Raw genomic sequence first — 12,061 nt, forward strand, 5'->3', positions numbered from 1 at the left:
CAATTCTTCTACTGCCAATGCGCTTCATTTTCATTTTTCTAACCAAAATTAAAAACATACTCATTGAATAAAATCGAATATTTAATGACAGGGGTGCAACTGAAAATCCAATGCTAAAGTGGGTAGGAAGGGAGAGGATGAGACATTTTTATTCCTGTCATTTCCATGGTTTGGCAGCAGAAACGATCAAGAGAAGGACCATAGAGGCATATTGTATGTCATGGGACTTCATCGATGTATTTTATTAACGCAATTCTCACGTTAAAGGCCGGGGTTCGAACCCTTGGAGTTGGAGATTGGATTCAGTGAAATTGCGACCCTTGTTTTGATGCTCTCAGCAGAACACAACTGCAGTTCCTCAATGTCATCTAGAAGGTTAAACGGGTTACCCTTTCTTTCCACATTTCCTCCGCTGCCAAAAATCTTTCACACGCCAAAATAGCCCGTGTCGTGAATTTAGCTTCCTATTGCCTGCCCTATGGCATACTACGTGCTACGATGAATGATCAAACGACACAGGAATTTCGGAACTCAACACCCTCACCATTCGCTCTTTTTTGTCCCTTCACAAACGCCTAATCGCTCATTACCTGCACAAAAGCTGATATCATACGTTTTGCATGTTTAGACATATATTATTACCGTACTTTTCCTATAATTGAATTACGTTACCTAACTCTCAATGTATTGCTTAGGATGTTCTAATCCAGTATCAATTTAAAAACGAATCGCATCTTATGTACAAAGTTCTTGAAAGCAGATTTTTCTTGTGAAAATTGTAGCTTTAGTCCTGCATCTAAATCATTCCGGGGAGAAATCAGCAGCGTCAAATGTAGTAGCCGTGTCACTCCCATCGAGTAAGGGGGTAAACGTCGAATTATTGGAATAAACATCGTCAAGCCCACCATTGGAAAAGTGTCTGGGTGTCTCGGAATGGGCAGTCGCCATTAGCATTCTTTTCCGGTAATAAATGTTGTCACTCTCTATGGTGTTCATGAATTTCATACTGAACAATATGAAATTAGTTAAACCACGACTTAAGCAACTACCAGTCGCGGAAGACTTTAGAATGCTTTCGAAGTGAAATTAATCGATCCTCAAATCAAACGTTCTCGGGGAACAAATTCAGATAAAATGTGAATGTCTCTTCAGTTAAGTGAACTTTTTAATAAAAGCCACCAAAATATTTTCGGTATTTTGATTAGATTTACGATTATCAACTCAATCTTTGAAGTTAAAAATCACATTTTAAGGATTTTTAAGAATTAAAAGTACTTTCAACTCACGAAGGTGTCACATCCACTGAGTTATAAAAATAAATTCGATCACATCTCGGAATTTGGATGTAATTAACATTTTAGTCATGATGTGCCCATGCTTCCAATATCTACCAAACACTTGATAACTTCGATCATTACTTACAATAATTGGTGGCTTTGATCACAAAAAATTACCAAATTGATATTTAATTATCTAGAACAATAAAGCTCAGTGGAGAGAGAATGTGAAGTTTTCTCATTGCTATTAATTTATGAAATAGTGTCTCCTGCCTTATAAGTCGGCAGCAACTCGCGGAAACTAACAGCAATAATAAAAGTTCAAATTAAAGAATATACTTGCATCCCAACCAGATGTTTCTCAATGTACCTTTCCGATTTTCAATCCGGCTGATACATCTAGACACACCAGATAAAACCCCAAAAAGTGCTGTTCTGGTCGCGGAACTTTATGTGGAGCTTCAGGCGTTATGGTTGAAGGAACTGGATGCGCGATCTTCATCCATCACACGGCTCAGAACGATGTTAGGTACACTCTCGCCGGCCAAATACAACCGCCGGGTTGATTACTATTGGGACGGCGGGCCCTCTTCTCCCGCCTACTTGAGCCAATCGAACTCCAGCGCTAATCCCTCATATTAGCAATATACTTCTGTTCTTCACAGATAGTCGAAATGAAGGAATTCTGAAATCATTCACCGGAATATTTTCCGGATGTCCTTATGCATTTAATTTTACCGTTCACACTCCACCCAAATTGTAAATCGATGACGCCCAAAAGTATTCGTCACCGTCTATAATGTGACCTTTGCCCTTTGGTGGAGGAAGCAGTTGACGCAAGCCACTGCACAGATCCAAACCTACAATACACCACACGCTGTATTATTGGCGCCGTATCTTAAGACGGTTTCGGTGGGGAGGTAACCCTGGTCATTCAGCTCATACCCCACAGAGGGCTTCGGATGCTGGACATGAAATAAGTCTGTGTCATCGGATCACTTGACACACTCGGCGAGGAACACTCATGAATAGAATTGATTCGGCCCCCCACGTGGTCATGGGCTCGCACCTCTAGGCTGAACTCATCAAAGTTACAGTTCATAGACCAAAAATAAAAGAGACGGCCACATGATGGAGCGTATCAATAGCTTTCGAACTAGAGGTTATCACTTTCTCTGTTCAAATTTACATCATTGAAGGATCATTCTCAATAGTTCAGGTAAGGACTGGCATCAAGATGCAATGCAATGGGCGTCTAATAGGATATAAATTCCACTTCCCACATTTGTCAGGGTTGGAACCACGGCCGACATGGAGGGGGAGGCTTAATTTGAGCGGGGGTAAAGAGAAGCCTGAAGTCGATAAGAATGGATATGAAACAGTTTTGGTTCAACAAAATTTATTCGGTTTTCGGGTGCTTGACGATTTGAAATAATTCTAATGAATAAGATAAACTTCGTAAAATTCACAAAAAATTATTAACTTAAATATATAATTTTAATAGTTTAATACCTTAACAATTTTAATAATAATTTGTTATTATAATGAATTTCACCAAGTTTATCTTAATCCTCAAGGTGACTGTTCGCGAGGTTGAGCCGGATACCATTGAAATTCAAACAATCCATTGAGACCGAATGAAAGAAATTTCATGTAATGGGGGAGCCATGGAACGTTTCGCCACCACCTGCTGGATCCGCCGCGGCAAACTTTATCCACCACTACTTTTGGATTGTACAGGTAATAATATAAATGGTTTCACCTTTATTTTCCAACGTTTTTACATGATGTAACTAGCTCCTCATACTTGCTCAAATTGTTAAGAAAATATCTGCGACCACATATTCGAGTGATTTTTTTAAATCATCACACGGGAACGCCATAGCAGAGTGATTGGAATCGTGGGGATGACTTTCAGACCTCGCCACTTTTGTCATGTGCCCCCTTGCACAGAAACTTAAACAGAAGCTGCTGCACGGAAAATTGAAGATGGGGTTGATTTAGCCCGAAAGGTTAGGCAAATGAGCGAGGTCCCGTGTTGTCTACACGCCGTGTTATGAGAGAAATCATCGGGAAGACAATTGGGGACGAGAGAGGCCATTAAATCATTCTCGGGAATTTCGGTTTTGTGAAGTGAAGCAGCTTAAAGTAGGAACATGTGAAAGCCTCTAATTTAAAGACTCAAAACATGCCATCAAATGGCGTCGTGCCGAGAAATTTTAATAGAAGGATCGGTCTCTTCGAAATGGGTGGTTGTGCTTTGCGCGCGGTTCCATGAGCAAGACGGTGGGAGGGGCGACTAGGGGGGAGACCGAAGGGAGGTGGGTTGATGGGGGCGAGGCAGATACGGCTCCTCACTATGCAACACCACGCAAACCGATTCGCTTTTTCACTCGCGTATGTTTCGACACTGCGCCTTCCTGGGCAACCCTAGCGCGTAAATAAAGGAAAAATATCACGTGGGAACGAGGACAGGAAACCCGTTCATTTTTTATCAGCTGCGGCGAATAAGTGGATCGCTCGGTTATTTTTTTATCTTGATCGCTTTGTCCTCCCACTCCCGCTCAGAATTGCCCCTTACGATTTGACTCGACAAGACTTCCCTTGCTCTTCGATTATGAAAGGAGAAAATGGTTCAATCATTGGAAGCTGATCCACAGTTTATATCACTCAAAATATTTGTAAGCAAGTAAAAGGTTAAGGCCGGTTTCTCATGCCCGGCGTTTAAGTCGTAGCACGCCAGCCAATGAAATTGCGCTCAACATGTCGCAAATGATTCCTTGGGATGACGAACTGCGTGGTTCACGCAAAACCAAACATTACAGCTATCCTGAATAATTAACGGATAGAAGAGTTTGAAATTTCCTTGTTTATCAAATAAACATTACGTTTATCAAGCGTAGGTAGTTCATGCGAGATTAGAGGAAGTGCATTTCATTACTTCGACAGGAAATTAATGCACAGAGATTCCTTTTTCCCGGGACATCATTATGAAAAGGGAAACTTTTCGTAGTATGATCGGAAGGGACGAGGTAGTCCAGTGGGCAGGGCGTTGGACTACTGACCGGAGGGCCCGGGTTGGATTCCCTGGGACCCGGGCACCCTCAGCTTCTCCCAGGCTAAGTGATTTTACGGGTACCAGAAACTTGGGAAACCACAGGCGGCACAGGGAAAGGAACTGGCTCTCCTACCCTGAGGTTTTAGTTCTACACGCCTTTGGGCTTTGTACGGCTCTACCTCGCCTATCAAACCAACCTCCTGGTATAGACCTGGGGCTTGAATTGGTTTGGAAGGTAAGTCAACAGGAAGGATTGATGTTAGTTCTTGACAATTATACATACTATCTGCGAAATATTTACGAATGAACTTTGTTGGTCCCTCACACATCCCTTCATTCAGTTGATATAATACGCTCATGTCAGTTGATAATTTATTGCTACTTAATGTTAATTTTTGAAGTAGGGATACTATATGTATGACATACATATGACACAACAATTTTGGCTTTATATCACAATTATGAAAAAAGTTTTGAACCATAGTAGCAGTAACCTAGATTTTGCTATTTTAACTCGGTATCTTTGGACTAGGAAATCAAGACTGAACACAACAAACCTTCACTCATTGCAAGAATAGAATCTTAAATGCACCCCACAAAATCTGACAAAATTGCAGATAACGTTAAAGTAAACTTAAAAACACCCACGGTGAACCACTAAAATCGCGAACGCTCCTTACCAATCCACCGAATCTACATCATATTTCTCCAGTAACTTAGGTTTTCTTTTTCCTTAGGATATTGAAATTATAAAGATAATAGACACAGAAATTCCACAATTAATGTTTAATGCCAACCATGGTTTCGCCACTGCGCGGCATCATACCTAATCTTATTTCTATATAATATGGAAATTCCATTGATGGACGGCGAAAGAAGTGTCAGAACTTGACCTCCAGAGAGGTGTGACGGGGAATCAAAAGCTGGTCCGTAGTTCAACGTTCCAACCCTGGACTACCGTGTTCCACAACAATATTAATATCATCGCAATAAAACAGCATTTCCCTTCACTCAAGCACCTATAAATACTTTATCACTAAATTGTAAGTGATGCAAAAAATGGAATATCATGCTTCCAATGAACTTAAGGTTAAAATAATAATGCGTTTTTGGCGACACAAGCACAAACCCAATGTTATGGAAATGACTATCATGTTGCCAATATCGAGTTAAGACCTAGAATAAAAGCATGTATTTCCGGGGTTTGTCGCATTTTTCGATTAAAATCGATTACCATATTTTGTTGACGATACAATAGTAACTCATTGCGTATATGGAAATATTACAATTCTACTAAAAAAATATATATAAATAGCTGTAAACAAAGAATGATCTTTAAAAAGTTGACGATATTCACTGCCAAAAATTCGATCACAAAATCAAACAGGAAATCGTTGAAACAAAATTACCGTAAATATCTGTACTGAGGCATACCTTTGTTTTCAACGTATAGTATTCTTAACTTTTATTTTGGAGAATCGTGCGAAACGAAATGACCTGTCTATCATCCACAGCCGTGTTGATCGGCCGGGGATAAAAACGATTTCAATTAGTTATTAGAAGATTCGGATGGCGAAAATGCATAGAAAATCAGCCGTGTTCAATCGGTCAGAAAATTAGTGGAGTGGGCAACTTCAAATTAAATAATATTATTGAGCCAAGTGGGGGATAAAGCGTTGGACTATTGACCGGAGGGCCCGGGTTCGATTCCCGAGAAAGCCTCTCTGGGCACCTGCAGCTCCATGTGATTTCTCGGGTACCGGGGCTTCCTGGAAAACCGGCACAGTGAAAGGAACTGGACCCCATACCCTGTGTAAATTTCACAAGCCGTATACAGCTTCGCACTGAGTGAACTCTACCATCACTCGCCAAACAACCTTCAGGTTGATAACTGTGTCTATGGTTGTTTTAATGGAACCAAAATTATGCATTTATTTTAACAGGACATGGGAGTTTTAACTTAGCATGATGTACCTTACGTCATATTAAGGAAGGAATGATCATAACCATGGAAAATGAACTAATAATTATTTTTCAGTACTGTATTCATCTTCCTAATAATAATTACTAAACTGAGAAAATGCGTCATTTTATTCCGTGATGCCCATAAAAAACTTTCCACATAAATTTGAAGCCACAATGAGGGAAATAAATGTTCTGACACTTGATTAAAATGACGGTATATTTTTCTACGGTAGTGAGCAATGATCACACAAAGCAACATAGAAGACAAGATTAGAAGCGTGGGAATAATGCTTAAGATTAAAAATCGGTAGGGGAAGGAAGAGGCCTGCTGAAAAAATTTCAGAGTCCAACTCAGTGAACATATTAAAAGTTTTATATGACCTAACTACTTAAAACTCGTGGAAAGTGCTTCAATCAGTTACTCATTACTTAAAACTCTTTAGGCATGTGTGCCCCTAAGACACTACTTGGTGGAACAACAGAAGACCAATAATGGATTGTTACACAATTAATGAGATAAAAATGTAGAGTTCCATGAATGAATAAAAGCAGATATGTAATTAAAAAAGAGACTTTTGAAAAGCTGCAGCAAACCCATCATCAAATTAAAGTTACCGATGATGTATAGTGCACAACTTTGTAGGCAGAATACTTAACTTTTGCTATGAACTAAATTTTCACAATACAAAGACAATAATGAAGTTACACTTTTTAAGCTTCAGACTATGATGCCCTTTAGGCGCATGACAACTCAGTTCATTAAAACATATTCATTATATTTAAGGCTCATTACACAAATTCATTTATTATTTTGGGTGCTACTTTCCCTGAACCCAAAAACATATGCCAACCGACGTTTTTGCCACCTGGGCAATTAGCTAATATATTCCATTCTTCCATCATTCGTGCCTTACAAAACTTTTCTTTACTCAGGGCAAAACTGATTGGAGTGACTGTGCTTTGTATCCAATGCAAATCACGAGAAAGATCATGTCCAACTCCTACATCATTTATATCCCATAAGAGACTTGCATATTTTGCTTAAAAAACTGTCCTAAGTTTCCTCATTCGGGCATAAATGAGGGAAGATTACTTCATAAGGTTCCACTAGAATTCTTATTTTTTACAACCACAGTTTCATGGTGAGTAAGACCAGTGAAATGATGCCTTTGCTTTGCAATGAAACCATGATCGTGAAAAACAAAATTTCTAGCAGAACCCACCAAGCAAGTCTTCCCTCATTTACGCCTATTATGAAAGAGTTCCACCAAGAAACGCCGGAGATAGTGTATTATTTTCCCATGTAATTCACTTTGCCGCTGATTTTAAATTCACATTTGTACTTAATTAGCATAAAAATTTATTATGGTCTCACATGATGATTTCAAAGCTAAAATAGTATGTCTGAGGTTCTCAATATGCAGTGAGGCAAGGCATCCATATGTCACAAAAATAGGTTGGTCAATTTGAATTTAAATAGATTCAAGGCTTCTACTATTCTGAATTTGAAAACTGCATAGCTGTCTGCAGAAAAAAAAAATTCCAGTTACAAAAAAGTAATTGAAAATGGGAATATTTATTGATGAAATTTGGCATTCTACGATATACCATTGTTAGTGTTCGCCTTTGTACATGCAGCGAGTGGTCCCATTGAAGAAATTTCTAGATTTAAAAATTCATCACTTACCTTAAAAACCAAAGAACTACTAAGTATAGCCCCTCTTTGGTAGATAAGCACTTAAAATTATGCTTGCTCTGACTGTTCACACAACAGTATAAGTTGTTCAATTTTCACTTCCCTGTTCCTTTTCTAGGCCAATATTCCGGCCCATGCCCTAATAATTTTTACTTCTCCAAGGAAAACAATAAAATAAAATTCATGTCAAATATCTGTATTCAAACACATTAGAGAAAATACCTGGAAAATTGACTAGTACAAAAAACCTGTACCATAAAATTACTACTCTTACTCTACCTATCATTTATTAAAAGAGGCACCTGCAATGTGGAAATATGTCCAGAAAATAAAACACCAAATAAATATTACTTATCTCATAAGTAAAAAATGTAATGTAAATACACAGAACACATGTGACAATTCATATATCTTATGCTTGTAAATACAGGATTGAACCTTTCGAGTCTGGCAATCACACTCAAATATATAAAATTTGACAAGATTGGGTCCCCATTATCCTAGTTCCTTTGTGTGTGTGAGAAAATAAATCTCCTGAAACTTCATTGACATGTTCCCCTCATTCAAAGACAATAACTTAATCAAGAGTTATCTGAATTCTCCCTAGCCCTAAAAATTCACAAACGTTCAGGTCTGAAGCTATTATGAATCATTGTTCAAATACAAGGAAAATGTTTGAACTAATCCATAACTCACATCTGATTGAAAAATGCATCTTAGACATCCTACTACAAGATAAAAAATGAAAGAATTCAGATGAGGCATACAGCTCATATAACATTTTCTTATGCAGTTGGGATCGAATATATCCTATGTTAGAGTGGTTTATCATAAAATAGAGTCACTTTGCAGAGATTTTACTACACTTCAATGAACTCCTGTGCCCTCCATTTTTTCCACACCCAACATTCAATAGCCTCAAATTTTTCAGGTTGACCAGCCCTATGGCAACCCTGTGCATTTTTTAATTAACGATTTATTCAGGAATGAATGCAAAAAATGCCCTTCAAGTTCATACAACTGAAGATGAATGGCCGTGCCAAGTGAAAGGAACTGAGCAAGGAAGACAAAATATATTGCTGAGGCCAGGTTGCTATAAGATTTCATGAATGAATGCTACTTTAGGTGATATGAGAACATCTGAAAAATGCCTTTTGACCTAGTGGCAGTAGCTGTAATTTTCCAGTCATAATATGCACAATAACACACATTATAAAGTTAAAAATTAACTATAGAAAATAGCTCAATGGTACCATTACTAAATACTAATCACAGGACTGACTTAGGAAAGGGAAAGAGGAACTAGCTAATTTAAATTATAAATGTTCACAGAATGTAAAGATACCAGAATATTCTGAAGGTATTTCTATAGCTTTCAATGAAGAAATCCTTATCCAAAGCAAAAAACATAAAGAGCTAAAAAGTTAAAAGCACTTTTGGGCTCACCGAATAAAACTATTTTTACATTCTGTGGCAAAATAACTGTAATGAAAGTATTTCACAGAATGAGTTTACTCATGAATATTTTACAGGTACAACAACAGCAGCACTGAAGTCAATTAAATCAAAAACACCGAGGCACAACAAAAAAAGGCACATATTACACGGGCTTAGCATAACCATGTGCGCCATCACAGTGCCTTCATCGAATGTGCAAGAAAAGTTTTTGACCACATTTTTATTAACCAGCTGATACAGCATTGGCTTCATTTAATAATTAGTTCAGGAGTATATTTCACCTCACTTTGCAAAGCACTTCATTTCTACCTTCATTTACAACTCAATAGAACATCACCAACTGTAATTGATATCGATAAAGATAATAATATACTGAAATAATTACAGGGATAATTAGCAAAATACGTTTTGGGCTATTAACCATACTCCACATGCATCTTATTTTTCCATTATTTCTAAATGAAAAAATAGCATATTATAATTGGAAAATTACTGCAGTGGCAAATTGCTTGGTTTGCATGTAACACCTAACAACTTCTGCATCAAACTGCAATCAAATTAACAATAAATAGTGATAATTGCAGATTTATGGTTTATAACTAAAATACAGTCATGTCTTGATGCTTCCTTCGCTCTAATAAAACTGCACTTAAAATGAAAATTTTAATGAAATATGTTTAACAGTCATGGGCACTGGTTTTGCTTAAGTAACAAAAATTTATTTTCTGAGCACACTGCAGATAATGAATAGCTAGCTGTGTGTTGGTATAAAATGGTTTCAAGTAAAATACTTCTTCAAATTTCATATCAAAACTGTAAGAACTATGCCCTTAGAAGAAAATTTAACTGATGCCCACACAATTGTGTCCAATGGAAAGACATCAATTAATAACACAAAATTATTGGTCACATATAGACCTTACTTTATAAAAACAGAATTAAAATAATACATTAAAATTGCAGATTTTCCTGCACATTTCAAGATGAATAAACCATTAACCTATCAAGGAATAGCTCAGATAATCTAATATTATGCTACTGAAACTTTGTCACAGCCTACATATATTAGCTGAAATATTCTTATACAAGTGAATGAAAATAACAGAATAGGCTAATATAACACAATGATGAGAAATTAAGGTTCTGCTTTGACAAGTAAAAGTACTTCTGAAGATGGATGACTTGTGACGGAACAGTAAATGATTTCTTGCAAGTAAAATAATACCTATTATTATCAATGAATTCATTACGAAGTTAATAAATCAGCATACACAACCAGCTGAATTCAAAATGATCATCAATTAAATGTAAACCATATTCTAGCACTACAGACTGAAGCTTAATCATTGTACATTACTTAACTCACTCAAAAAATGGAGCGTTAAATATTATATACAATTCCTTGTTCGAAATATCAACGTCCTTTAAAAGGTCCTTCTAGAATAGAAGAGCTACAAATGATAGGAAAGAAGAAAATGCTCATGAAGATGAGAGTTTATGGGTTTCTTTAAAAAAAGAACATCTTTGCAGACGAAGTCCATAAAGATGTGCATCGAATTGTCATATACTAATAGTACTTCCACATAGCCACAAAATTATTCATTTTGTGCCATGCTACACTTCATCTCAATACACAGGGAATTCCAGAAAATCATTGCAATTTCTGAAATTTTACATACACTGCATTAAAAAAGAACACCAATATGTAGTCTGTGAGAGTAATGGACACTAAAACAATGGGAAGAGCACTACATTGCAAAGTCCTTCAAGCCCTTCCTCATTCTCTCAAAATAAAGATGACATGTAACGGCCCACACACACACATGCACACATTCCAAGTCATTCAGTCACTTTTTTGGCCTCACAGCATAGCTGCTAATCAGCATGTTTCACTCTCAAAACAGCCCTTCAAATTGTCTCTCAATGTTCCGTTTGGCACTGCTCTAACCACTTCACAACACCTCTCAATTTAGCATGAATTTTACTCACCCAAAACGCATACACACACTATGTTGGAAGGACTGGGACAGATGATTTAACTCCCTTCTGAAATGAGAACAACATTAAAGGTTGCAGTAAACCAGATACACAAGGTCAATCAATTTTGATTCCTTAAGCAGCAGCAGAAGCAACTCTGGTGCTATGAACTTTCCTAGATTGATTTTTTATTCTCCAATAGCATATTGACTGTCCAATGCATAAAAAAGTTTGAGTGAGGCAGTCAAACCTCCATATAACAAACTCTTTGCGACAAAGATAAAATTTGTTACACAGAGAGGGAACGTTTTACAGAGACTGACCAGTTCTATTGTATGAAAACACTTATGACCAAATAAAATAATGATAACTCCCTAGGAATCCATTGCATTAATATTCTCTTATTCAGACTAACAAGAAAAACACAATTCTATTAAGTTACCACATAAAATGTGGCATTAGCAGGAGTTACAGAAAAAGAAGGTACTTGCAATTTCAGTATGTTCTGTTTGCGAGAAAATATTTTCTTTACTAGTAATTACAATTGCAACAATTCATAACCTTTATTACATACACCAACACACACAACATGGTACCTTAATGTATAAAAATAACACATTAAATTTTCCT

At 37.1% G+C, this 12,061-nt stretch overlaps 1 protein-coding gene across 4 annotated transcripts in view; it reads right to left on the reverse strand.

Annotated features, from left to right (window-relative positions):
* Positions 1 to 8,265: 8,265 nt before the first annotated feature.
* The window catches only part of LOC139691050 (uncharacterized protein CG5098-like), a 191,808-nt gene continuing 188,012 nt past the window's right edge, over positions 8,266 to 12,061 (reverse strand). For all 4 annotated transcript variants that reach the window (XM_071588777.1, XM_071588779.1, XM_071588776.1 and 1 more), the window contains one exon: positions 8,266 to 11,500. In XM_071588777.1, coding sequence (XP_071444878.1) covers positions 11,462 to 11,500 — 39 coding nt within the window. In that variant the 3' untranslated portion in view covers positions 8,266 to 11,461. The remainder of the gene's footprint in view (positions 11,501 to 12,061) is intronic.

This window comes from Hetaerina americana, unplaced genomic scaffold, assembly GCF_022747635.1.
Source record: "Hetaerina americana unplaced genomic scaffold, ioHetAmer1.1.p SCAF_3, whole genome shotgun sequence".
NCBI lineage: Eukaryota > Metazoa > Arthropoda > Insecta > Odonata > Calopterygidae > Hetaerina > Hetaerina americana.